Raw genomic sequence first — 25,536 nt, 5'->3', positions numbered from 1 at the left:
TAGATAAATAGGTGACAAGAAAAAATATGGTTGTTTAGTGAAGATATAAATCGAAAAATCTGCATTAATTCAGATTGTACAGCCAATTTAGGTTGTCTGGCCAATCGTAACGCGGGCAACTCTCAGCGGCGTAAAAACGTGTCGTATATTTTCATTGGTCGATAAGAAACATCTTGTATATGAAATAATTTGTTTTTTGATAATCCGTGTAAGTTGATAATTGAGATATTCGCGATCTGAACTAGATCCCCTTAAATGATGCACGATGTGAATCATTTTCAACGATGCACGATGTTTCACTCGAAACATTAGTTTATGACCATATTTCTAACTCTACAGTATAGTTATGAATAATATTATTATTTTTAGGTAAAATTTATAGAATCTTTCAAACGGTTGAATTCGTTCGTTGTAAAAAAATTGTTGGTTACGTTGAACAGTCGACAAGTGTAAAGTAAATTATTCGTCCACTAAAAGATGGACTAAACCAGTAATCCGTATTTTTGACCATTTCACTCAGTTGGTGTTGCTTCTATACTGCAAGAAAACGATTAAGAAGATCTTTTAAAGAATAAATATGAGTTTGTTTTCGAAATTTTTTAGACGCTCAAAAAACTTAAAAAATAGAGATAAATGTGACTGAACAAAAAGTCAAGTTTAAACTTTAAAAGAGAAGAAGTGGTGGCGATGCTTTTGGATTTGGTCGATAAATGATCTAAAACTCAATTCGACATTTGATGACATTAAGGATAAACATTGGTTTAATAGGATTGAACTTTCGTATGAAGCAATGAAAACCAAAAAAATCAAAGGAAAAAAAGGAGAAGTGACTGATGATAGAATATTTTTTTATGGAATAAAATCGAATATCAAATTAAATTTAAAAACTAACTTAGAGAGAGCAAGACGACGAATACAAATATCACAAAAATGTTAAAGATAAAATGGAACAAGGAGTAGTCGAGTTGACCCGCCATCTTAAGTCGGCTGTTCTGGTCCAAATTGAAGCCTTTTATTTATTTGTATTATATAAGTTAAGGTTTCGTAAGCATGGCCCAAATTCAGCTCAATGGTGCTAATTGGTGAAGTCTCAAATTCAATCACTTATTTTTGTTGGCGGCACGGTAAAATCTGTTATATTATTTTTAAATTTTTTTTTTTATAAATTCTATCAATTGATCCGGTCAGTTGCTGTAGAAACGTACTGAAGTGTTTTAGAGTAGACTTCTCTCTGAAAGACCACCATACTGTCTGTTCCGAATTTGGAATGTTTTCCGACTAATGTCAGGGATAGCCAGATCGTCTGTTACTGACTAACGGGTAAACTGTTTAACCCAAACCCAAACTTTCCACATATATATAATTTTTGTTCTCCGAAAAGATCGAATTTGGATTAATTCCTTCGATCATACTAATTTTTCCTCAGTTTTCTCTTTCCACACATACTAATTTCTTTTGTACCTAAAATCACTAAAATACGAATAAAATATTTCTAAGAGGTTGGTAGAAATTTTGTGAGATTAGACTGTTTGACTAACAACAATATAAGAACATGTGAGATATAGTCAGGAAAACGGCAGTCATATTCATTCACTCGTATCATCATTTCTGTATCTATCCTTATTCTTTCGGAATATCCAATTTATTGATATATTCGTCGTCGCTAGAGATTAGAGAAGGCAAATTTTCTCTCTTTTTTTTTTTTATTGGGTGGTAAAATTTACATCATAAATGTATCTATCCATATTTTATGGAAATTGAAATTTCATAGCTATTGACTGACAGTTACTGATCAAAAAAGAGAAAACAATTTTTGTATCTTTTTTTTGCAGTATTTTTTTCTTCTAATTCTTGCCATGCCGCTATGCTAGTGCCAGTTATCATGTTTGACATATTGATAAAGATTCAAGACTTAGCATCAAGATCATTTCTACTATTTGCTTGGACAAATTCCAGTCTCAAATGTTTATTTCTTTATAAAACATGTCAAAAGAGATTAAAATCTGCAGATCAAAACTAATCCATCTCGTTATAAAACGTGTTTGGATTTATGAATTTAGAAACATTTAAAATCGAGATTTACATGTCTAATAATTGCTAGTCCGTCTGTCCGTGTACTACAATGTTTTTACATGTTTGATAAAAGTACGTACAAGTGGAGGTTGTTGATAATTTGTAACAAGTTATTATAGTTACGAAAATCAAGTGACTCATGTATATTTTAATGCAAAGTATAGAGAGTGGACTGATCTTGGTTAATTAATGAGTGAGAACACTTATACATTTCTAGTGTAATCTTCTCCCTCGTCAAGTTTGATATTACTTAATTTTAAATGGTTCACTCTTTTGGAATTTCGTCTTCTTGTCAAAAAATGATCCTTGGATTCTCTTCTCTTTTTTTTTTCCCTCAACTATAACTTTATTAAACAAACCAATATTACATGGGCTATAGATAAAAGCTCTTCACATGTTCTTTGGGAAGCTAGGTGAGACGCTCTGGTTCCTTTGTTCAAATAGTGTTTGGATTTCATATTTTCCTTCGCAACTCTTCCTCTTTACATATATGTCTTTATCGTTTGCTTAAATGTTTGGTCTAAATTAGCTTCCTCGTTCTGTTGGGGTCTTGTTTCCCTTTTTTAGGCTAAGTTTCTAGAGACATTATGTTCGTGTGCCGGCATATATATTTCAATTTGTATCCTACCTTGGTTTCTTAATAAAATTCAGATGACAAAAAATAAAGATAAAAGCCCCACATGTTTTGTAGAGAAGGCATAACAAAGTTAATAACCTTCTAAACTGAAGATATTTTCACTTTGGATTTTATCCCAGTCACGTATTATCAAGTGGATGAAAAACCACAAAACGAGCTGGCTGAATCATTGAAAGTAAACCGATAATAACCTTTGCCTAATAATTTTAAGCAAATGATCACCTAAAATATCTAACTCCAACACATATCTAAGGAATTTATTGAACAAAAAACATCAAATTGAAACAACAATCTAAAAACACGGCAAACTAAATTTCGTGCCAAAAACCGGAGAGAATCGGAAAACAGGATTGGTAAAGTAAAATCGAATTCGGCCATGAACAACCGAGAGCAAAACAACAAGAATCGCCAACGGCAAACCGGACAAAAGCCAACCAAACACCGCAAAGGAAACGATGCATGTTCGAAGAAAAGTTTGATGAACAGAATTTAATAACCAGAAAAAGTTCTGAACGGTAACAAAAACGGTTTCTCTCTCTCTGAAAATTTGAAGAGAGAGAGTTGCCAAAGATCTCTCGGATTCTTTTCCTGTTAGAAGAATCTAATGAAAAAAATATCAACCATAACAATAGTGGTATAGTAAAAATTTAACGGTAATAATGTCTCCTTCACTGTTCTAATCCTCTTTTTCCAATATTATTTACTTTTCAAGGATAAAAATGAAGCTGGAGAATAAAACTATGTCGTTTTGAAAGACATGAACCATTCTTGTCTCCAAGCCACCACCAATCTCAGATTCTGAGCCTCATGAAAAGATAAAAAAAATACAATTCGAATTTTATGTTTTCTCATAAACAAAAAGTAAACCCAAATTGTTTGTTAATTTCCATCGAAACAAGAATCGATTTGACACGAAGATTTGATGAAGCAAGAGCGTTGTGTAGAAGAACATGGCGATTCATGAAGAAATCCAGATATCAAGAACACAAGACCCTTGCACTTCCAATGCCTCGCCGTCTCAAGATCACCGGTTCGAGAAGCTTCGCGGCGTCCGTTGGCGAATCAACCTCGGAATCTTACCGTCTTCTCCTTCCTCCACCATTGATGAGCTTCGTAGAGTAACAGCTGATTCCAGAAGAAGGTTTTGACTTTCCCCTACATTTTCACCATTGAAGATTTTGCTTTTAGGGTTTGCGTTTTTCGATTTGGTAGCTCCAGATTCAAACTTAAAGATTTGTAATTTCTCAGACAAAAAAAATAAAGTTTTGATTTTTAGATGTTGTTGTTGTTTCTTAGATATGCTGCTTTGAGAAGACGACTCTTAATTGATCCACATTTGCCTAAGAAAGGAACAAATTCTCCAGATCTAACTATTGATAATCCCTTATCACAAAATCCTGGTAAAACAATACTGTCTCATCTTTTCTCAGATACATTCAATTGCAGTTTCTCTCCTATGTAATGATTATATAAAGCTTGCTTTCTGGATTGTGTAGATAGTACTTGGGGAAGATTCTTTCGTAATGCAGAGCTCGAGAAAACGCTTGATCAAGATCTTTCTCGGTTGTATCCAGAACATGGGAGTTATTTTCAATCCTCTGGATGTCAAGGGATGTTAAGAAGGATACTTCTTTTGTGGTGTTTGAAGCATCCTGAGATTGGTTATAGACAAGGTTAGATACTTGATTTTTCGAGGGGAAACTGCGGTAATGGTTTGTGGTTTTAATGGTGTTTTTACGGTTTTTGGTTTTAGGGATGCATGAACTATTGGCTCCTTTGCTTTATGTTCTTCAAGTTGATGTGCAATATCTTACGGAAGTTAGATCAAACTATGAAGATCAGTTTGTTGATTTGTTTGACGAATTAGCGTTTCAAGAACGTGATTCTGGAGCGTATGATTTCGATATAAAAAAGGTTTTGGATGATTCTATGGAAGATGAAGAAGATGGAGATGGAAATGGTTCACCCTCTGGAAGCACCAAGAAGAAAAAACCAAAGAGTTTCGATGAACTTGATACCGAGACGCAGACTGTTGTGCTGTTGAGTGATGCGTATGGAGCAGAAGGCGAATTGGGAATCGTCCTCTCTGAGAAATTCATGGAACACGACGCTTACACAATGTTTGACGCTCTTATGTATGGTGGATCTTCCCTCGGTTCGGTTTCTGTAGCGAATTTCTTTGTGTATTCCGCTCCAAACGATTCTGTCACGGGACTTCCTCCTGTGATCGAAGCTTCTGGGGCTTTGTATCATTTACTGTCTCTAGTCGATGCTTCTCTTCACAGCCATCTCGTTGAGCTTGGCGTTGAACCGCAGTACTTTGCTCTCCGTTGGCTACGGGTTTTGTTCGGGAGAGAGTTTCCGCTGAATAATCTATTGATTGTGTGGGATGAGATATTTTCTGCTGACAACTCCGAGGTAGAGAGAGGTATTGAGGCTGATTTAGGGTTTGAATTCAGGATCCTTAGCTCTCCCCGAGGAGCTCTGGTTGCTGGCATGGCGGTTTCGATGATACTTTATCTGAGATCATCGCTGCTAGCAACTGAAAACGCGACTTCTTCTCTCAAGAAGTTGCTGAATTTTCCGGAGGACATTGATCTGAGTAAAGTTATTGAAAAGGCTAAGACATTGCAGAGTCTTGCTTTGGAAATCAATGCTCATCGTGATTTAATTCCAAAAGGGTCGAGAAAACCGATGAGAGGTCACAGCTTATCAGTTGATTCTATCTCACTTGGTTCTTCTCCTGTGGGAATAGTACCTGAGAGCTACTGGGAAGAGAAGTGGAGAGTTTTGAACAGTGCAGAAGAAGAAGAACGGAAGAAAAAAGCGTTGCAGAGACCAAAAGCAGGGAAGAAGAGTTGGTCGGAAAGAGTGAAGCTAAGGCTTACAAGAACAGAATCCGATCCGTCACCCGCTGAAGCAAATAAAAGCGGAAACAAACCGCCTATTAGACGTAGTTTGCTCGATGATTTATCCCGACAACTCGGGGAAAAAGAGATTGAGCCTCCCGAGTTCCCAAACCCGGACACTGATATCGAACGCTCATCTACGGTATCTGATACTCCCAGTGCAGATTATGAGGATAACAGTTCTGATAGAGGCAAAAGCGACAACCACACGGATCTGCCTCTTTCAATTCCTGAGAACGAGCCAGAGGCGAAATCAGGGATGAATATCTTCAGAGAGAGGAAGATTCTTTCGGGTAAATTCCAGAGGCTATGGAGGTTAGGTAGAAACTTGTCCGGCGAAGAGACCTCTGAGACGAAAGAAGCTAAACAGATAGATTTTGAAGACGGAAAAACCGATTCAGATTCAACTGCAGGTAATGGAGATGCCTTAAAGAATACAGGAAGATCCATGCTTGAACATATCAAGGTAAAATTCCACGAATCGAATAATGTATTTGCTTATTATGAACCAAAATTAAACATGACTTGACTCATTTTTTTGATTGTTTCGATATCAGGTGATAGAGTCAGTGTTGGAGCTAAGTCCACCGGAGAATATGGCTGTGACTGAGAACGGAAGAATAACAGTTGACGAAGCTCTTAGAGAACTTCGTAGACTTGGAAATATGTTATTGTCAGAAATGTAAAGTTTATTGCAGACTCGTGTATTATGAACATTCATTTGTCTCTATGTGTGTATGTGTGTGTAAGAGAGAGTGTAATTGTAATGTATATATGAGAAATTTTGAAGAGGGTTTTGTTTTTCTTTTAGCAGTAGTTGTACAATGAGAAATCTAGGTTTCTTCTAGTACAAGGGACTTGTGTTTCTTTGGACTTTGTAAACCCTAACGGGTTTTTAACGGTTCTTAGTGACAAGAGATATCCAGAGTACATTAAATTATAGATTTCCCTCCTTTTTTTTTTGCGCCTGACCGTTAATTCTTACCGTTGAAATAATTTGCAAATTTCTGTTATTTTCAATTTGAAAAAAAAAAACATTAATTGAGGGAAAAATACAAAGGATTAAGGTATATTAAGCTTAAATAAGTATTAAAATTAAGGAAAAATAAAAAGAAAAGAAAAAATCCTGACAAATGTAGAAGAGTCTTATACTAGAAAAGAATGAAAGAATAATGATAAACCTGAATCAACTCGAGATTAAGAAGAAAAAAAAAAGGTCAAGTCATTGTGATGACCATTCTAGAGAAGCATATGATTATGACTGTGTTGTTGCTGAGTAGCAGATGAAGGAGGAGCTGGGAGGGCAAGGAAAGGGTCACCAAAAGGATTAGGAGATGAAGTTGAAGGATTTGGTGAGAACTGATGATGATGATAAGGTGAATAGTTGTTGTTATATGGACTTCGATTATTCATCATCATCATTTGTTGTTGTTGCATTGCCATTTGGACGTTGGTTGGTGGAGCCATGTTGTTTGACATTGCGAAAGGATCTTGTTGCATCCCGAATGGGTTTGGGTTTGATAAGGCTGGTTCTCCGGGTATAGCGGTGGCTCCAAATCCGTAACCGGCGTTTGTTAATTGGATCTGTCTTCTTGCTGTATCGTCTTCGTAGAGACTGTCTAGTAGAAGATTGTCGAATCCTCCACCCTGTAAACATAGACACCATTTGAGTAGGAATTAGAAATTTTTGAGTTTCTATTTGAATGAAAGACTTACGAGTTTTGTTGCTATTGCGGGACGAGGATTGTTGTTATTGTTGTTGTTGTTGTTCTGTGGTGTGACTAGTGCAAGTTCCCAACCACTTCCTCCAGCTTCTATTAAGCTTAGACTATTAGATGGGCCTGAAGTTTCATGTCCTGCAGAAATGATTTCATCAATGTTGATATCTCTTCTCACAATGGAAATGTAAGATTGTTCTAAATGGATTTGTTTTATTTACTCTACCTGGTGGATATATCGCGAGAGCGAATGCGTTGTTTTGCTCAATCTCTGCGGCTTTTGGATTTATTTCATGCAATCCCTGCACCAATCACAGGAAAAGGGTCAATGAGTATAGAGGTTTGGTATTTACTACAATGTATAGAGATGAAGAAGAGTCACCAGTAAGTCATCAGTGTCTATCAATGGTGAAGGTTTAGCTTCTTCCTCTTCTTTCTCCTCTTCAGGCTCTTCTTCCTCTTCTTCGATAACCGGCTGATCATTTTCGGTGTTTTCGTTTTGGTTTTCTTCTTCTGCAGGTTCTTCAGGCTGTTGTTCTTGTTCTTCTTCTTCTTCCTCTTTTTCCTGATACTCCTGTTAATAAAAACAGAACAAAATGTCAAATACTAAAGAAGACCTTCATCATCAACCAAGAACTGAAATAATGATTAAAGATGGAAATTCTTTCTACCAGTTTTTTCTGTACAGAACCACTCTGAGGCGCTTCTTTAATGTACTCTTCCATTGTCGCGAGAAACGAAGGAGGAGGCTGAAACCGGTTTTTAGATAAGTGAGAAATGAATCACACATCAGTCTTACAAATATAAACTTGATCCCAAAAGCTAAGAACTAACCTGTCTTAAGGTTGGGAACTGAAAGTTCCTAGCTAGCTCTAGCCCTTTGCAGTAATCATAAAACTCAGCCAGATTTTCAGCCTATGCAAAGAAAAACATCAACAAGCAAAAAGCTTAACGTCTAGCGAAAATCTTATCAATCAAATGAAATAAGTGTAGTTGCTTCACCTGTTGACCAGCCCGTTTGTATACGTTTAGAGCTTTAACTGCATCATGTCTTGACATCTCAAAGAACTACAATGACAAAGAGAAATATACAATTTAAATAGAAAACGTAGAGCAAATTAACAACTGAAAGTAGATAATGAAACATTACAGACCATGTCTACAAGATTAATGATTCCATCATTGATGGCACAATAGATTTTGAAGCTTTCTTTAAGCACCAATGCAAGAGCGTATTGGATTAGATAGTTGCTATAAGCTGCTCCTTCAGGCTGCAAAGCTGATAACAAATTAGAAGACATCTTCTGCAACGTACAAAAACAAAGGGTATAAAGCTTTTTTTGGAGTTTGCTTATGACTTTACCTGACATCCGATAAGCCGGTAAAGAAGCTGTTGTAACGCGGGTAATTGTTCTAATAGATCTTCACCAGACAACATCCTTGTTCTATGCGTCTACAAAAACCATTGAAATAAAGATTTCTATGGTAAAAGATTTCTGATAATGTGTTCTGTTTCTTGATGATGAGAAGTCAGGAGACAAACCTTGGAAGCTGCACCTGAAGCTTTTGGTAAACGCTCTGCCTCGATGTCATACTTTAAAACCCGATAACATTCAAGCCGCTCTTCAAGAAAGAGCGCGTATGTTCTAACCCAAGCAGAACAATCCCACGCTGCATCAAAAACATTCAAGATTCTAAGTGATATTTGTGTATCAACAAGAACTGAACAAAATGCATATATATATATATATATATATAGATAGAGAATTAGTTTATTCACCAAGAGGACTTGTATCGTCTTTGAAGTTAGATATTCTGAGTATATGTCTTCTATGTGAGTAATTTAGAAGCTCTTCTCTGAATGTTGGATCACCTTCTCTTAATGTTCTGTGAATTACTATTAACACCTTCATTGCAACCTGTGTGATTGTCAAATTCAAAACAAATTCACAATATATCGACAGAAAATGCGGTTCGAAATTTAGGAAAATTAAGAAGAAAACTTACAACCCAATTGCGAGTTTTCGATAATCTTTTAGATAATGCATGAATGCAATAAGCTACATCTGCTCGTGGTTGTATTACAGATGTCGCCGAGAATATTTCTGCGTAAAAAATCATCGTTAAAAATTCTCCGAATCATATAGAATTTGAAGCGTTGGAATCGTCCAAATTTGGTAAGAAAAAAAACAGAGGAACTTACTACGAACATGACGTTCTTTTGGTGGAGATTCAACATGATTGGTTGCTTTAACGATCGCAATATCTAAATCCTATAACGATCCAAATAAGAAAAAATGCATCGATCGTTTAGACAGAATCCGAATCTTGAATTTCAAGATTTACAAAATGGTGATTTTAACAAATCAAGAATCTGACCTTGAATTCGCTGTTGACCTTAGCGAGACCAACGGTGGTTGTGTCTTTGAGTGCTCCATACGCTTTTCGAAAGCTCGTGAACGTTCCCATTGATCGACACTTTTTGATAATTAACGTTTCTGATCTGGAATATGTGATGAAGAAAAAGATGTGGTAATGATGTGATCTTGATAGAAGACAATAGAGAAAGAGAGGAGATTTGATGATGTTTTGTTTAATGGTTGTGCAATAAACGGAAACACAACGATAACAGACTTGTTTTTTTTTTACAATAAGCTTCTTTTTTTTCGTCACCCTCAAAACGTGCGTAACAGACTACTAATGATCTGGATAATTTCCTTTTTCGTTTTTTTTAACAATAATAATAATAGATTCTTCTTTTGGGTTATTTGACGTAATTTTGGGGGAAATTGGCAAAGAAAAATAAAGAGCATTGAATTTACAAATATTTTTAGAATTTAGTATTTACCATGTTATTTTATCGTGTGACAAGCTATTTGTATTTCACATTTTAAAAAAAAAAAAAAAAAAAAAACAATATTTACAAAAATACCAGTACTTGCCTCTCGGCCAAGGAAAGGAACATAATGTACATCAACTACTTAGAGCATTTCTATCGGCAGAAAACTGAAAGTTTTTCAAAAAAAAAAAAATTATTATTTTAAAATTGTAATTTTGTTTTTATTTTTTTTATTAATTGGACCATTGAGACTATGACATGTGGCAACGACGTCATAGAAGCGTTTCTCAAAGTTTCTAAAATGAGAAATCGTATATGCTTTATTTTTTTTTCTCTCTTTTATTATTATTTTTTATTAAAGAGTATCTAATCAAGATATCCCCGATGGAGATGGTCTTAGCAATTAACATGTACTATGCCCTCGATTGAAAGCTCTAGTCTCCCTAAATGTACATATTTATTTGTCAAAACGCATAGCTTGGGTGGTTCCACTTCATAACAGCGTTAATTTGTGAATTCATTCATCTTTTATTTATGCATTTTAAAGTTTTATAGTATGATTTACTTGCAAATCTTATTTACATAGTAGCTCGGATACTCTTCTGGAAACATGATTTGGATCAAGTTTCTATTAATCCAATGCCTACTCTTTGGAATCTATCTATATATGTTTGATAATTAATTGGACTATACAGATATAACTTCATATCACATATGTTAACAATATTCTCTAGGAATGGTTCTTTTGAGTTCTAAGTAGTTTCGGATGATAAAAAAAAAAAAAAGTTTATGATTAGTACACGTCTAAGGGAAGATGGTCATATGGATCCTTGCTTGGTTTGCTTTGTTTCTAACTACTCGTCTCTTAAATTGAGTGTTTTATCTATTCAATTATTATTTTAAAACGTATCTCATCCATCTCTTCTTTTGTTCGATAGAATCAACAATGGGGAGCTTTGACCATGAATAGAATCGGATTCAAGAGCCTACCTAATCACACGCTTTACAATAATGGAAACACCAAGACTATCCTATATATTTAGACCAGGTCAATATAACATTTTCAAACCTTTTCTTTAATTTGAGACATTAATATTGCTTGTGTTTTCGAATTAATTTTGATATATAAATTGATTAAAATAAATATCTCCACTCGAATTAATTTAAAACACGGAACAAAGTTTAGGAGATGTCATTATTGACTGCCAACTTAGCACTAAATATACCTTCGTAACAGTTTTTCTTTTGTAGTAAGCCATCGGAATTATTTAAAGCCATAATATACATACTAATCTTCAGAATCTATAGAGAATAATTTTCGTATTGAAAACATCAATAATTTCTACTAGTATGATTAAAATTTCACACAATTTTATATTTCAACTTTTACGGTGAACTTTTGGATACTAAACCCCATGGTTTTTAAGATTATATATATACTAGGTCCGGACCCGCACGTACGTGCGGGGTTTTGTATTTTTATAGTGTTTTAAATAGAATTTGGTACAGTAGTTTTTTATTTTTTGATTGGTTTTAAAGTTTGAAGAGAAAAATAAGTAACAATGTAATAATTTTGATTTGTTGAAAGATTGGAGTGGTTTGTTTGGTTTTGTTGGAATATATGTAAATTTTTACTATTGTTGTGTAATATTTGTAAGATTGAATATTGAGTAATTAAAATAATAGATTTTTTTAAACAAATGAAATATTATTTGTTTGGTGCATAAAAATTTAAGTTTGAAACTTGATGCAATATTAATTAGTATATATAGGTGATTTACCAAATTTAAAAATATAGGCTCATGACTGAAACAGGAGAAAAATAGTTTTGGACCGCCGGAATTATAAGACCCATTATGCATGGTATAGAATTCAGGCCATGTTCCGTTTTTTCTTTTATTTCATTAAATGTTTGCACTGATAAAAATCAAACACGACATTTTTGTTCTTTTTCGGTGGAAAAAAAAAAACCTATGTTCTTGAAAGCTTAATGGTCGATCTAAGAATCGATGATAAAATTGTTCGATTATCAACCTATTACGTCTGCGTTTATCATCTTTCTATCTCAAAATCGGAATTCTTCATAGAGGTAATCTTTTATTTATTCAGATTTCGAAATTTTTTTTATCTAAATTTGTAGATTCGATTTCGATTTTAGAAATTTCCAATTTGAACAGAGATATTGGGCAATAAATTTGAAGAACCCTGACTTACATGAGTTAGGATTACCAATTATAGTCAAAATTTTTGATTTCAATTAATTTTATAAGAAATCGCAAATTAATTTTCAATTTTATTTGTGTTTACCAAGTAAATCAATCTATCTTCTTAGATCTGCAAAGCCATTGAGTTTCTAGTTTTTATAATTTCATAGTGTAAAGATTGTAACAAAATCTTTTGTTTCCTTAAAAGGTTTAACATTTAACTTTTTCTAAATGGATTTCAGATTATTACGAAGATGATGATATTGCCAATAGAAGACGATTTACAAAGATAAGTTCTCTGTTACGATCTATTCTATCACAAAAGATGTTTTAAATATATATGGTACTGAAGTTAGATAATTCAATGTTTACAGACCAAACTCAAATCTTTAAAGAAGGAAAATTTGATGTCGTTTAAAGCCAGTCCAAATTCTGAAATCACTGTTAAAGGTTAGTGATGTGTTAATGATTCAAATTTGGTGTAATCTATTCCCAATATCTAGCTATTGTTAGTTGTGTCTCTTTCTGAATTAGCATGGTTTATGAAATATACACTTATCGTGATGTGTCAATTGTTTTTCTAAAATGATTTTACTATATTCTCTGTTGGATGATAAGATATTAAAGTAATAATACTTGTTTATATGAATTAACAGAATTTTTAGATTCTGTATATGATTTCTTCTTAGTAAACTTGTAATAGTTTACCTATTTGTACTTAATATGATGTAAATGTAAATGAAAACTTTTTTAAAACAAAGTTATGCTGATATTAATAATAGAAGTTTATGAATTTGTGTAAAAAGAGAATTGAGAGAATAACAGACCAAGTTTGGTTAAATAATCTCTTCAATGGAAGTCTTAGATTGAAGAGATTACTACCAAATAGTTTTTAGGAAACTTACTTAAATTTAGGGAATATACTAATAAAACTTTTTATGGAAAACAGAGTAAAATAGAGATTAAGTACAAAAGAAACAAATAGGGTAGGTTTAAGTCGATTACAAAAGGAGTTTTCCATACATCAAAGGAAGTTTTCAAAAAGACAGAGTTCATCTCCTCTAAAAATGTAAAAAGAAACAACATAAACTAAGAGAAATTGAAGTAACCTTGCAAATCCAATCCCTCCTTCCTTGACATGTTAGTTCTCACCAACCATCTCCATCATCACATCCTCTTCGTCACTTGATCCATCGTCGAATGATCGCCTGCAAAAAAACATATTCTTTATGTTTACCTAGGCTGTGAATCTCAACCAAAATATATGTTAATTATAAGAGAATTTTTAACTTACAGATAACTTGGAATGTCAAGTTCATAAAAGATTGGATCAATGTATAGACGTGAACAACCATATTCACTCATTAAAACATTGTTTCCTATAGAAAAAAAAAAGATTCAGTCAATGTAACTAATAAATTGTAAAGTCAGTTCATAAAACTATAATAAGAACCAACCACGATAAGAAGTTATTCTCCAGAAACGCAAGACTGCAACAATCTTATCATAGTTGTAGTTTATTCCGCTTATCTTCTGAGACCAAGTGTTCACAAAGAACTCACACCACTTTCCCACAGCTACACTAATTAATTGAAACACGATCCAGCCCTTTAGTGATAAACTTGAATAACTTTTTGATAGATTGATTTTGGTTGCACCTACTAACATTACCTCATCAATAGAGAGATCATTACGTTGGTCAGTCTGCTGGTCAGAATCTTCAATAGTATCTAGATTGTCAGATTCATTACCCAGCCAAACGGTTGAAACCTTGTAGGTATCATCAGTTTCATTGATGTTTTCCTTTCCAACAGTCACCAGAAACTGGAAAGTCTTTCCAACCAAATCTCTGATTGGCTGAGGCAAGTTTGTAGGATCCTGAATCTGTTATGATAGATTGAAAAAAGTATATAAGATATTTGAATAATATGGTCTATATACATATTAACAACAAATTTGTTTACCTCATCCCAATTCCCTTCCAGCAAATCCTCTGCAGACACACCGATTATCTCTTGTGCACTTTTATCAAAGATAAGACATTTAGTGTCTCCAGTGCTATCCATCACTCCAACGTTTAAAAGATACCTACATATCAAAGGAACAGGAAAGTAGATTATGTACATAGTTATTATCTGACAAATGTAGATATATATTAGCAAATCTCAAAGTCTTACCTTGGTATCACCTTAGGAGTGTCTTCCTTACATGTTGGACACCAAAACATTTCTTTCTTGCCTTTCTTGACAATCTCATTTTCAACCTTTGGAATCTTATAGGCAGTTTTGCTACACTTGAGGCAACTAAAGAAATACCAAGAATAGTCTGTGTCGATATTCATTATGGTACAAATTATGTTGCACTTTCCAGTCTATTCCAAAAAAATAGATAATTAGTAGTATAGACAGAGAATTTAATAGTTGCTAGAAAAAATAATATTATCAAATACAAATACCTCAGAAAAACAAAAGAGTCCAGAGATCGTTTTCCTTGGAAAACGATCATAGTAATCCTTTTTTCTCTGTTCTGCATTCACTTGTTTTGTCTTCGAGTCTTCGATAGTCAGTGGAATAACATCAGGTGGTAAACTATTTTTAACAAATAAAAGAAAACGAAATCAACTTTAGATATTATAAAAAGGATTCACAGTTATCTATATTTGTAAAAGAAATGTGATGTTTAAACATATCTTACTTGGCCACAAACTCAAGAACAGCAGGGTAGGTAGCATTGATTTCCAATAGAGACATATCAAATGAATTTGAAACAGCTCTTTCACCTAAAAACAGCATGATATTAGTATTTTCACATATGTTCTGATTTCATTTCGATTTCAAAATCATGCATTATTCCCAGTAACAACATTCTATACCTTTAAATGAGTTGATCTTTGCAAGCCGAAGCAAGCAAATCACTCTCTCAGTCCCTGCATTTTGACATGCATTATACATTGCCTCAGCAAATCTCCCCCAAAGAGTGCATTTCAGCCTTTCATCACTACAATACAACAAAAATATTGAGAAAGTTTTAAGTTTAGATGTATGTAAGATTATATAGAAAAGGTAGATTCATGATTAAACTTACTTTGTGTCTCTGAGTTCACACTCAAGTCTCTTTGTGATCTTGTTGTTAACATCATGAATTTTCATTTCATTGAAACTAACTACCTGTCCAAGTACATCTGCAAAATAAGAGACTAATAAATTATATTTTCATGAAGAAGTTCCTATTATAATAGAAAAAGAAAATATACAATGGAAAGTAAGATAGATATAGTACCAATTAAGATGTTTTCACTCAATCCTGCTTCATTCAAAATATCTGGAAAGTTTGCCAGATCCACATAAATGTCATCAGAAACAGCAGGAGTGCGACTTATCACAGTTTTTTCCATCATGGACATCTTGAAACCATGTTTTGTGGCTCGATACTTTCCTGTTGATTTGGTTAGCGTAAAATGCTCGATAATACGCCATTCTCCAGAAACTATGAACCTTTGCAGTTTGCTCACTTGTGGCTTCTTAACAGTAGCATGAATCAAAGTACCCTGGCAACAGATAAAAAGAACTCATGTTAATCATCCAGTGATATTGATGATTGATAAATGTCTAATATGTTGAAAAATGATAGTTCTTATACTTACAGCTGTATCAGCAAGAACCATTTCAACTGTTTCCCCGGTGAATTGAGTGTATTGTGTCCACGAATGCACAATCTTAACTTGAATTTTCCAATGTGTTTTGAAGGGCTTAATGTCAGCAAGAGGGGTGAATGCTTGAACAGCTGCCATTTTCTTAGAGAAATATTGAAGTGGTAATGGTAAAGCTTTGAAAGGTGAGTTCTTTCTAATGCAGGTCCCTATATTTATAGTAATCGTATGGAGCCTTTAGTTTTATTAGGTTTTAGAGAATATAGGCCGTATAATATAATTTGGGATTAGGATCTTAAAGGTATATGCTTGATTTAGGGAGATTTATTTGCATATAATTTCCGATTTACTTGTTTGGTATATCAATATCGAACTGAATATGGATATTGAAGAGTTTGTGTGATTTTTAATATCAACTAATAATGGAAATACAATTAGTTAGAATTCTATATCTTTCAATATAAAGAAATACAAATAATTGAGTTTTGCATTTAAAGAGATATTTTTAAATTGGCATTGATAGTTTGTATTGATATGGAAAGATCTTTGCGAGATTTGTGTCTAATTATTAGTCAAGTTAATTTAGAGAGTAGTATAATTATCTAATAAGTTACAATACTGTATCTTTCAATATATTATAGGGAGATATGGATTAATTAGTTTTGCATTTAATTCACCGTCTACACTTTATATTTTTACATTGGCATTAATAGTTTGAGTTGATATGGTAAGATTTTTGCGAGATTTGAGTGCAATTATTCAAAAAATTAATTGCAAACTTATTACTGATTTAGAATAAGTAAAGAATATGCTTGAGTTGTTATTATATGGAATAGAAATAAATTAGTTTTATTTTAGGAAGTTTAAATTTAGAGATTTGTTTGTTAAGGCAATCTATAGATTAGTATAATTGTTCCGAATAAATAGTTATGGTAATGCTTGAATTGTATTGCTAATTTTTTTCTTCCGTATTAATGACTGCAGATTCAATACATTAAAGCATTGGTTTCGGTATGGGCCTAATAAAAGTCGTAAGCCCAACAGGAAGCTTCATCTGTTCGGGTCTGTGATTTTTAAGAAAGAGGATCCGATTGCTTGATCCGGGATCCGCGTCCCAAAAGCGAGAATTTTACAATTTTACCCCTCCACGCAAATTTTTATTTTGTCTTTAAAACTTTAATTGTAATGGCATTCTCTTGTAATTATTTACAGATTGTAAGGTTATTTTTCAGGTAATCCTTCCCAATTAATAGTATAGATATATATATATATTTATATGTCTAAGAATTTCTTTATATACTCATAAAAAAAAAAAAACTCATAATTGCAACGTGTTGTTTGAATTTTTGTATTTGCAAAAACGTTCTGTAACGGAGAAGGTGGGAGAGGAATGAGTGACCGTCGTCGATAAACATTCCCAATTTTTATTCCATCTTTTTTAATATTTTTAAAAACAGAGCCGAATCTTTGAACCAAAAGAAAACAGAGTCGAATATGAAAAAAAGTGTCCACTTTCTCAAGTCCAAAACAGACCATTTTGCAATTAATACTTGGCATATAAATACTAGAGACGGTCACATTTTGGTCAACATAATAATACTATTCATTAGCAAGAAAATTAAGAGAACAAAACAAAAAGAAAAAACTCTAATCTCTCTCTCTCTCTGTTTCTCTGTCTTCTTCTCCGATCCGTAAATCTTCCTGGTGCGTTAGGGACAGAGATGGGAAACGGAAACTCAAGGGAGGAGGCTAAAGAATCGAGACGGTCAAAGCTACGACAGAAGCTACAAAAGTTTCGCATTCACCGTCGTCATCTTCGTTGTTCTCGAAACTCGTCGGCAGGAATGGTCATACAAAGAGCTGTGTCCGCCGAGGATTTCTCCGGCATTGCGCTTCTCACTCTCATTGGCGTACGTCTTACGGTTCTTCTTTTTTTTTTTTTGCTTTTTTTACGTTTCGATTCTTAGTGATGTTTTAGTCTTGTTTCTGGCTTTATTTTTTTCTTCAGGCGGATATGAAGTTTAAAGACAAGTGGCTCGCTTGTGTTTCTTTCGGTGAACAGACTTTTAGAACTGAAATCTCTGATACGTGAGTCTCTCATATATTCGTAGGTTACTCGTACAGTTCAAGGATTATTGATAACAATTTTGTTTCTAATGAATTTGCAGTACAGAGAAGCCAATTTGGAACTCGGTAAGTTGATCAAGACCTTGTCTTTTGAATACTTTGGTTCTGTTTCTACGCTTCTGCTAATTAGTAATTACAGTAATTAGTGTTTCTCTGTATATAGGAAAAGAAGCTTTTGTTGGAGAAAAATGGACCAAGTCTTGCTAGGGTCTCTGTATTTGAGGTTTCTATTATCCATATTTTTGAGTTTAGTCCTGAATCATGACATTGTTTTTTGGATTAATAGTCAGCTTAAAGGATCATCCTTTTATTTGTCCAGACAAATAGGCTCTCAAGGAACAAAATCATCGGTTATTGTGAGCTTGATATATTCGATTTTGCAGTGCAGGTCAGTTGTTCAAAATTTGTATATGTTTATATAGATTCCTGTTTTAATGTAAGATTATTGCAAAATTATTCTCTCTGCTTATATGCTTTCTTCGGCGTGATACAGGAACCTGAGTCGGCGTGTAAGTCATTTGACTTGTTAGATCCCACATCATCCAATGTTGTTGGCACCATTTTCCTTTCTTGCGCTATTGAGGTACACACGAGGATAAACTCTGAGAAAATAAAGGAGCAATGGTGTCTGATCTTTGGTTAATATTTGTAGGATCCTGTTGAAACCGAGAGGCGGTTTGCAAAGCGTATCTTGTCCATAGTGGTATGCTTTACTTTACCTTAAATCTTCCTCACTTCAATGTTTCTTTCTTCTCTTGAACAAAATTTTGTAGAATATTAGAATGATAGTTAAAGTTCTTTGACAAAGTGCAGGACTACAATGAAGATGGACAACTGTCGTTTTCGGAGTTCTCTGATCTAATAAAGGCTTTTGGAAATTTAGTGGCTGCTAACAAGGTTCGGCTTTAAGCATCTATGTCACACATGTCATTAGTGGATGCATAAGTTTTCCTCTCATTTTCAATCAATTTAAAATGTGAAACTTGATGTTTTCACTAACTAGATTGAGATGCTAGATTGCTGCATTTCTGCTGAATGTGGACTTGATGTTTTTCACTGACTTAATGACCAGAAAGAAGAGTTGTTCAAAGCTGCTGACCTGAATGGGGACGGTGTTGTGACGATTGACGAGTTGGCTGTGCTTCTTGCTCTTCAACAAGAACAGTAATGACCCTTGATTCACTTCATTTTTTCTAATATTCTCCATTCTTATTACTTTCAGCACAAGTCTATTTAGGCCTCCTAGAATCCTATAGTAATTTGAATTATCCAATGCAGGGAGCCAATAATAAATAATTGTCCGGTGTGTGGTGAGGCTCTTCAGCTCTCTGACAAGCTCAACGCGATGATTCATATGACTCTTTGTTTTGACGAAGGAACGGGTAATCAAGTGATGACCGGAGGGTTTTTGACTGATAGACAAGCTTCTTATGGGTGAGAAACCTCTTCTTTAAGCGAAGTAACTAGACATCTCTTACGTAACATCATATTTTCAACTTTTTGATCAGATGGATGTTCAAACTAAGTGAATGGACACACTTATCAACTTATGACGTTGGTTTGAATACTGGTTCAAGTGCCTCATATATTGTGGTATTCTTTTCTTTTTGCTCTCTTTAGTTCGTCTCTTGATTTCTTTTTGTTTCTTATGTGCATCTCCTCATGGAGAACAAATGTATTCACTTAACTAGTTTCTTGGTGTTTTGCTTCTTGCTATAGGTAATTGACCGGAAGAGTAAGAGACTCGTGGAAGAGTTGATAGACTCAAAGATTGTTCTCTCCATGAGAGCTATTTATCAGTCAAAAATTGGACTTCGACTTATGGATCAAGGTAAACTATTTAGGATACTTCTCAAATGCACATGACCCATTCATGTCCTCGCCTTGACGCTACTCTAACAAAACAACACAATTTTGTATGTTTGATTGATCTTCTTGATCCAGGGGCAAAGGAGATTCTGCAGAGACTTTCTGAGAAGCAGGGGAAGAAAATGAGCTCTGTTGAATCCGCACAAAAAATACCACGCTTTCTCGAGTTCTTTAAGGCATGGAAAGTTACTATTTATTAAGCTATAATGTGTTGCTTTGTTTTTTGGTTTGGAGTTGAGATTTTTTGTCTGTTTCAGGATCAAATAAACATGGCTGAAGTCAAGTATCCTCTGCAGCATTTTAAGGTATGCATGGGATCTGATTTATAGCCTCAACACTCCTAAATCTAAATGTGTATAGTTCTTAGACTCACAGTATTAGCAAGTGACTAAAAGGAAGGATGATTTTTTACTTGCAGACGTTCAATGAGTTCTTCATCCGGGAGTTGAAACCTGGTGCAAGACCAATTGCTTGCATGAAAGGCGATGATGTTGCCGTATGTGCTGCTGATTGTCGATTAATGGCATTTCAGTCGGTGGAGGATAGTACCCGTTTCTGGATCAAGGTAAAATGGTATCTAGGGTAGCTTACTATATACTTATCATTATTATGCAAGAGTAGAGAACTCTCAAAACAAATAATGTAGCTGATAAGTTGCAACACATCTTAATGTTTTTGTATTCATAGGGCAAAAAGTTTTCAATAAGAGGCCTTCTTGGGAAGAGTACTGTGAATACAAATGCCTTCCTTGATGGATCTTTGGTGATATTCCGACTAGCACCACAGGTACGACGAGACTGGATAAGAAATACGATTCATAGGATAAAACACCACATATATAGTTCTTTTTTTGTTCCCTGTTACACTGACACATTTCTTGAATATTTGAATATTACAGGATTATCATCGGTTTCATGTCCCTGTCTCTGGAGTCATTGAAAAGTTTGTGGATCTTTCTGGAAGCTTATATACAGTATGTGTCTGCCTTTACTTAGTCCAAGATTTCCTCTCATCTCCATCATGTTTTCTTATGAGACTCACATAATTGTTTCCTTGTTGAACTACCTTGTAGGTTAATCCGATTGCGGTCAATAGCAAGTACTGTAATGTATTCACGGAAAATAAACGAACCGTTGCAATTATATCAACAGCAGAATTTGGAAAGGTTAGATTCTGAAACCAGTTTACAAATGGATCAGAAATAATGATAATATGTAGAGTATAAATTCAAGGTCAGCTAATAAGTATGTAACAGGTTGCTTTTGTTGCAATCGGTGCGACAATGGTTGGTAGCATAAATTTTGAGAGAAAGGAAGGAGAACATGTGAAGAAAGGGGATGAAGTAAGCAGTTTCGACTATTCTCAAGAAACACTTGAAGAACATTTGTTCTAACTTCATTTTATCTTGCAGCTTGGTTATTTTTCATTTGGTGGAAGCACAGTTATATGTGTCTTTGAAAAGGTTAGCGACTTAATTGTATATAAATCTGAATTGACTTTTCTTTTTTCACTTAACACATTTTTGCAGGACTCGATCCGGATCGATGAGGATCTCTTGGTTAACAGTGGTAGGTCCTTAGAGACATTAGTGAGTGTTGGAATGCAATTAGGTGTCTCCACAAGGACATTTGCTAGGTCTACATTGACCTAAAAATCAGAGACCATTTGGTTTGATTTGATTTTCCTCTTGTTTCATGCATAATAACTCTGTATATAACCAAATGAAATCTCCTCGGTATTATTTATACAATGAATGAGCTAAATAAACACACATTCCTTGCCAGAGCGTTCTCTTTTTGCCATTTCATTCCATCAAGCCTTGTGAAATAACACTCGATTATCCTGTGAAATCTGAAGCAATCGACGAGATTTCTCTTTCACCAAATCGGCTTTTAGGGTTCACCAATCTCTTAATGATGAAGCAAGCCTGGCCCCGCAGGCAAGGACAAAAGACAACGAACCAGCACATGTGTGCTGAATTCATTCGCACTTTCCTATTTGCTTCCACCAATTATCGAGCTGTGCCTCCGAACTTTTGTTTCGTCCAGCGACTTAAGTTTCTTTTATTTGGGTACTGTATGTATGTATTATTCCTCTTTGCTTCCATTACTAGTTTCATTAAATAAAAAATTTCGAGATCGATTTTACAAGAAGATGGGCCACCGTCAGAAACCAGGACAAAATAAATATTCCACAAAAGCCCATATATAAAAAGATTAAGTTGGCCCACACGTACATACATATAAACATTTTCAAAAATTCTTATGATAAATAACCGAGTCTAGGTTTGCCGGCCTCCATCGAAATCTTAGCAGGAGCCGCTCTTCCCTTGTCATCTTATCTTCTCCATGGGCAAGAGGCTTTTGAAATGCTCCACATCCACCGATGTAATCCTTTTCTCCTTATGACCTTCTTCCTTACTCAGTCTTTAATTAACCAATTTTGATTTCTTCTCAATTATTTGACTGAACTTTATTCTTGTTTCGGATTTTTTTTCTTGGTTTCGTTTTATGCATTTTATAATTGAAGAAAACTGGTATATATTGTCTTACAATCTCGATTATATGAATGATAAGTCTGATTATAGGTTGTTTGATATTTGTATATATGTCTTATTTAGAAGAACACCTGCTTATATGGATTTATTTTTATTTCTAAGAGAGCTCCAGATGATTTGGAGCAGCAAGTAATTCTGAAGAAGCAAAAAAAGGTAATATTACCTTAAGCTTCTGTACTTTTTTTTTTTTTTTATCAACTCGGTAGTATTTTCTTATAAAACCTACTATTGAAAATGTCTTGTTTTGATCCAAAATAAAAACAGGTGGAAGAATATAAATGTATATTCGAAGATGAAGATGCACATGTTTACGATCCCAGAACCATTCTCGTTCAGGGATTGGATTGTACCCTTCCTGTGGCTGATATCAGGAGCGCATTGAGAAAACACTTCGGTTCATGTGGACTTATCACAAGGGTTTTTGTTCCGACAGAGTGTAAAACCGGTTCTCTCCTCGGGTTTGTGACTTGTTCCTCCAATTTAATTTGACAACTTGAAGTTAAATGCAATCGAAAAATTTTACTTTTTGTTTTTGTTTTTGTTTTCAGGTGCGCTCTCATTAATTACTTTCATCCAAATGATGAAAAGAAGGCATTAGCACTCGATGGTAGTTTCTTGGGAGGTATGCAGCTTGAGGTTTTGTTGGAGGGTAACAGCAGCGGTTCTAGTATCTTTCCTAACTTTAAAAGGTGTGAACGTTGTGTCTTTCTTCAAAGGAAGCGCTTCCATGACCTTTACATTACAACTAATGGAGGTCTTAGGATGAACAAGTACGTTAATTTGTTCTTGCTTATTGAATCCTAGTTAAGAAGGTAACTTGTCATTTATTTGTTGCTTTCTTTTTGCCCTGATATTGCAGTTTAGCTGTTTGGAAAAAACATAAAGCTAAAAAAGTTGAAGAAGAAAAACGGAGCTAAGAATGGTCGTTTTGATTGTTGTTTATCTACAAGCTACTACTTGTTTATCTTTTTTTTGTTATGTTTTATAAGAACACTTGTATTGTGTACTCTTGCTGCTATTCAGTTTCATAATTTATGCCTAAATCAAATGTTGAACTTATATTATGTTGAACTTATATTATACTAAATGTTGAGAAAAAAAAAAATCAAATGTTGAACTTATATTATGAAATTACATTTTTAAGTTGAAAATTCAATTACTTATAATCGACTTAATAAGAACTTTGACCTAATTTGGCTAATTGGGCGGTTATGATCTATAGTTGTTTGGTAGGTAAGGACATGAATTGTTATGTCTTCTATCCTATGTAGGAAAAGAATACTTTTTGTATCTTCCCAAGTTCTCCATTGATTTCTTTTTGCCAAGAATTGTTGCGCTTCTCCCTCGAGTCAACAAATGTAAACCATGTTGTTTTTTCTCTTCTTACATTGGTCGCACTTGTTCGTTAATCACACGTGTTTGTCACTGTTCCGACATTCGAACCGTTGATCATCTTTGTCTTCCAGGCCCAACTAACGACCCATTAACAGAATATATCTGAAACCGTTCAGTGATTGAGAGTTTTCCCTTATCTCCGGCGACATTGCATCACCGTAACTTATGACTTGTTGAAGTGGGAGACTGATTTTTAGAAGGCTCTTGAGGAACCTGAGCTCTATCAGCGAATTCGTGAGACTAATATCAGGTACACTGCCATTTCCTTTCTCACTCAGCTTCTCAAAGAACAGTGGGCATTACTTGGGAGCTCCTCTCTTGAATCAGTAGCTCAACGAAGGTTTCTTTAGCGCAAGGCTGTGAACGTTGAGGGTGATGTTGTTGACAACATAGGGGATCAAAGTGCTGTTGATGAAAGCACAAGGCGTTTGGAGAGTGATACTATTGATATCGTCAACGAGCCGTGTGGTGAAAGGGAGGACGGTAATGGGATTAACAGAGAGAACGCTAATGATGGTGATGGAATGGACTGTCTCGAGAATGATGGGATTGATAATGTGAATGCAGCAGAGGAGGAGCACACAATGAGTGCACAAGAACTGGAACATGAGCCAAGTCTTGATAAAGGAGACAAAATGGTTGCTCGAGAGCTGAAGTATTATTTGTTAGAGAGCTGAAGTATTCTCTTGTGACAAGATTACTGTGTTTTTGCGTTGTATGACCCTGTCCCGTTTTGTGCAGATACAAAAATAAGTACTTGCGGATAGATATCTGAGCAATCAAGTCATGGTCTCGGCAGATCTTGGAAGGGCTTGTTTATATCACGGGCATGACCCTCCTGTTATCCATAGAGACCTCAAGTGTGATAATAATATCTTTGTTAATGGGCATCTTGGACAAGTTAAAATTGGCGATCTTGGCCTTGCGAGGATGCTGCGGGACTGCGACTCGGCCCATAGCGTCATCGGTATGTTACAAAAATCGTTTGTTTTCACTTCTTGTCCAAATCGTATCCTTAGACCTCTTTGTGTTTATTTTGCATAGGCACTCCTGAGTTCATGGCACCAGAATTATATGAGGAGAACTATAATGAACTCATTGACGTATACTCCTTTGGTATGTGCTTTTTGGAGATGATCACCTCTGAGTTCCCGTATAGTGAGTGCAACAATCCGGCACAGATTTACAAGGAAGTTGTCGCGGTAAGTCTGTCGATCTGTGAGCATATAAATGCAGCTATCAGTTGAACTAGGAATGAGCCTTCTAATGTTTTCTTTCCAGGGAAAGCTACTAGGAGCCTTTTACAGAGTTGGAGACATCGAGGCACAGAGGTTCATCGGGAAACGCCTTGTGTTTGCCTCAAAGAGAGTATCAGCAAAAGAAGTATTGCAAGATCCATTTCTTACCTCTGAATAGTCCTGGATGGTATACGCGAGCGGTGCTGGGAATCCAAAGCACTTCTTGAACGAGAATGAAATGGCCACACTGAAGTTGGAAGATGATGAGTTAGGAAGGACCCAGACGACCATCACTGGGAAGCTGAACGCTGAAGATAACAC

General features: G+C 34.8%; 5 protein-coding genes and 2 long non-coding RNA genes across 9 annotated transcripts; 5 read left to right on the top strand and 2 right to left on the bottom strand.

Annotated features, from left to right (window-relative positions):
* The first annotated feature begins 3,482 nt into the window (after nt 1-3,482).
* On the top strand, nt 3,483-6,549 carry LOC9300582 (TBC1 domain family member 5 homolog B). Its single transcript, XM_021013244.1, has 5 exons — nt 3,483-3,851; nt 4,007-4,110; nt 4,207-4,383; nt 4,464-6,085; nt 6,177-6,549. The coding sequence occupies exons 1-5, from the start codon at nt 3,661-3,663 to the stop codon at nt 6,303-6,305; spliced, it is 2,223 nt and encodes a 740-aa protein (XP_020868903.1). The 5' UTR covers nt 3,483-3,660; the 3' UTR covers nt 6,306-6,549.
* Nucleotides 6,550-6,621: 72 nt separating this feature from the next.
* Nucleotides 6,622-9,953, bottom strand: LOC9300581 (putative clathrin assembly protein At5g57200). Its single transcript, XM_002864459.2, has 14 exons — nt 9,717-9,953; nt 9,541-9,610; nt 9,345-9,442; nt 9,118-9,256; nt 8,881-9,008; nt 8,701-8,790; nt 8,492-8,608; nt 8,340-8,405; nt 8,172-8,252; nt 8,009-8,086; nt 7,720-7,911; nt 7,564-7,639; nt 7,336-7,475; nt 6,622-7,266 (listed from the first exon to the last, which is right to left on the bottom strand). Exons 1-14 carry the CDS (start codon nt 9,804-9,806, stop codon nt 6,859-6,861), a joined length of 1,773 nt encoding a protein of 590 aa, XP_002864505.1. The 5' UTR covers nt 9,807-9,953; the 3' UTR covers nt 6,622-6,858.
* A 2,164-nt stretch (nt 9,954-12,117) lies between these two features.
* LOC110225903 lies at nt 12,118-12,697 on the top strand. Its single transcript, XR_002330064.1, has 2 exons — nt 12,118-12,265; nt 12,623-12,697. It is a non-coding gene; the product is annotated as an uncharacterized LOC110225903 (long non-coding RNA).
* Nucleotides 12,698-14,900: 2,203 nt separating this feature from the next.
* On the bottom strand, nt 14,901-16,091 carry LOC9302269. 2 transcript variants are annotated; one of them, XR_002329994.1, is made up of 5 exons: nt 16,024-16,091; nt 15,660-15,927; nt 15,253-15,561; nt 15,075-15,159; nt 14,901-14,968 (listed from the first exon to the last, which is right to left on the bottom strand). XR_002329994.1 is itself a non-coding variant. In XM_021015933.1 (4 exons), exons 1-3 carry the CDS (start codon nt 16,042-16,044, stop codon nt 15,461-15,463), a joined length of 390 nt encoding a protein of 129 aa, XP_020871592.1. In that variant the 5' UTR covers nt 16,045-16,085; the 3' UTR covers nt 15,047-15,159; nt 15,253-15,460. The 2 variants fall into 2 exon arrangements, 1 of the variants encoding a protein (XP_020871592.1); XM_021015933.1 differs by lacking the exon at nt 14,901-14,968 and having other exon boundaries at nt 15,047-15,159; nt 16,024-16,085.
* On the top strand, nt 16,035-17,284 carry LOC110225846. The gene is made up of 2 exons (XR_002329995.1): nt 16,035-16,214; nt 17,014-17,284. It is a non-coding gene; the product is annotated as an uncharacterized LOC110225846 (long non-coding RNA).
* Nucleotides 17,285-17,685: 401 nt separating this feature from the next.
* Nucleotides 17,686-21,808, top strand: LOC9302268 (phosphatidylserine decarboxylase proenzyme 2). Its single transcript, XM_021025016.1, has 21 exons — nt 17,686-17,939; nt 18,038-18,117; nt 18,198-18,222; nt 18,320-18,379; nt 18,476-18,544; nt 18,650-18,739; nt 18,809-18,859; nt 18,970-19,053; nt 19,229-19,320; nt 19,435-19,590; nt 19,665-19,749; nt 19,876-19,987; nt 20,101-20,201; nt 20,283-20,330; nt 20,444-20,590; nt 20,713-20,811; nt 20,924-20,998; nt 21,098-21,190; nt 21,281-21,367; nt 21,437-21,487; nt 21,554-21,808. The coding sequence occupies exons 1-21, from the start codon at nt 17,751-17,753 to the stop codon at nt 21,674-21,676; spliced, it is 1,917 nt and encodes a 638-aa protein (XP_020880675.1). The 5' UTR covers nt 17,686-17,750; the 3' UTR covers nt 21,677-21,808.
* A 505-nt stretch (nt 21,809-22,313) lies between these two features.
* Nucleotides 22,314-23,643, top strand: LOC9302267. Of its 2 annotated transcripts, XM_021010301.1 has the most exons (5): nt 22,314-22,412; nt 22,685-22,735; nt 22,847-23,040; nt 23,131-23,352; nt 23,442-23,643. In XM_021010301.1, exons 1-5 carry the CDS (start codon nt 22,374-22,376, stop codon nt 23,497-23,499), a joined length of 564 nt encoding a protein of 187 aa, XP_020865960.1. In that variant the 5' UTR covers nt 22,314-22,373; the 3' UTR covers nt 23,500-23,643. The 2 variants fall into 2 exon arrangements, with proteins under 2 accessions (XP_020865960.1, XP_020865967.1); XM_021010308.1 differs by lacking the exon at nt 22,685-22,735 and having other exon boundaries at nt 22,325-22,412.
* The last annotated feature ends 1,893 nt before the right edge of the window (nt 23,644-25,536 follow it).

The sequence above is a fragment of the Arabidopsis lyrata genome (genome assembly GCF_000004255.2).
Source record: "Arabidopsis lyrata subsp. lyrata unplaced genomic scaffold ARALYscaffold_8, whole genome shotgun sequence".
Lineage (NCBI taxonomy): Eukaryota > Viridiplantae > Streptophyta > Magnoliopsida > Brassicales > Brassicaceae > Arabidopsis > Arabidopsis lyrata.
The sequence above is the reverse complement of the archived record's forward strand: the minus strand, read 5'-3'. Positions and strand labels throughout refer to the sequence as shown.

What these genes read in the sequence shown, in the direction of transcription:
- LOC9302268 (XM_021025016.1), top strand. Translation starts at nt 17,751, where the DNA reads ATGGGAAACGGAAACTCAAGGGAGGAGGCTAAAGAATCGAGACGGTCA. An exon ending in ATTTAGTGGCTGCTAACAAG is followed by an intron (nt 19,054 to 19,228) that starts GTTCGGCTTTAA and finishes CTTAATGACCAG; the next exon opens with AAAGAAGAGTTGTTCAAAGC. An exon ending in TATTCCGACTAGCACCACAG is followed by an intron (nt 20,812 to 20,923) that starts GTACGACGAGAC and finishes TGAATATTACAG; the next exon opens with GATTATCATCGGTTTCATGT.
- LOC9300581 (XM_002864459.2), bottom strand. Translation starts at nt 9,806, where the DNA reads ATGGGAACGTTCACGAGCTTTCGAAAAGCGTATGGAGCACTCAAAGAC. An exon ending in ACCGGCTTATCGGATGTCAG is followed by an intron (nt 8,609 to 8,700) that starts GTAAAGTCATAA and finishes TCAGCTTTGCAG; the next exon opens with CCTGAAGGAGCAGCTTATAG. An exon ending in TCTCGCGATATATCCACCAG is followed by an intron (nt 7,476 to 7,563) that starts GTAGAGTAAATA and finishes TCATTTCTGCAG; the next exon opens with GACATGAAACTTCAGGCCCA.
- LOC9302269 (XM_021015933.1), bottom strand. Translation starts at nt 16,044, where the DNA reads ATGGTTCTTGCTGATACAGCT. An exon ending in TGGTTCTTGCTGATACAGCT is followed by an intron (nt 15,928 to 16,023) that starts GTAAGTATAAGA and finishes ATCTGTTGCCAG; the next exon opens with GGTACTTTGATTCATGCTAC. An exon ending in GAGTGAAAACATCTTAATTG is followed by an intron (nt 15,562 to 15,659) that starts GTACTATATCTA and finishes CTTATTTTGCAG; the next exon opens with ATGTACTTGGACAGGTAGTT.
- LOC9300582 (XM_021013244.1), top strand. Translation starts at nt 3,661, where the DNA reads ATGGCGATTCATGAAGAAATCCAGATATCAAGAACACAAGACCCTTGC. An exon ending in TCCCTTATCACAAAATCCTG is followed by an intron (nt 4,111 to 4,206) that starts GTAAAACAATAC and finishes TGGATTGTGTAG; the next exon opens with ATAGTACTTGGGGAAGATTC. An exon ending in TGAGATTGGTTATAGACAAG is followed by an intron (nt 4,384 to 4,463) that starts GTTAGATACTTG and finishes TTTTGGTTTTAG; the next exon opens with GGATGCATGAACTATTGGCT.
- LOC9302267 (XM_021010301.1), top strand. Translation starts at nt 22,374, where the DNA reads ATGGGCAAGAGGCTTTTGAAATGCTCCACATCCACCGAT. An exon ending in TTCTGAAGAAGCAAAAAAAG is followed by an intron (nt 22,736 to 22,846) that starts GTAATATTACCT and finishes AAATAAAAACAG; the next exon opens with GTGGAAGAATATAAATGTAT. An exon ending in GGAGGTCTTAGGATGAACAA is followed by an intron (nt 23,353 to 23,441) that starts GTACGTTAATTT and finishes CTGATATTGCAG; the next exon opens with TTTAGCTGTTTGGAAAAAAC.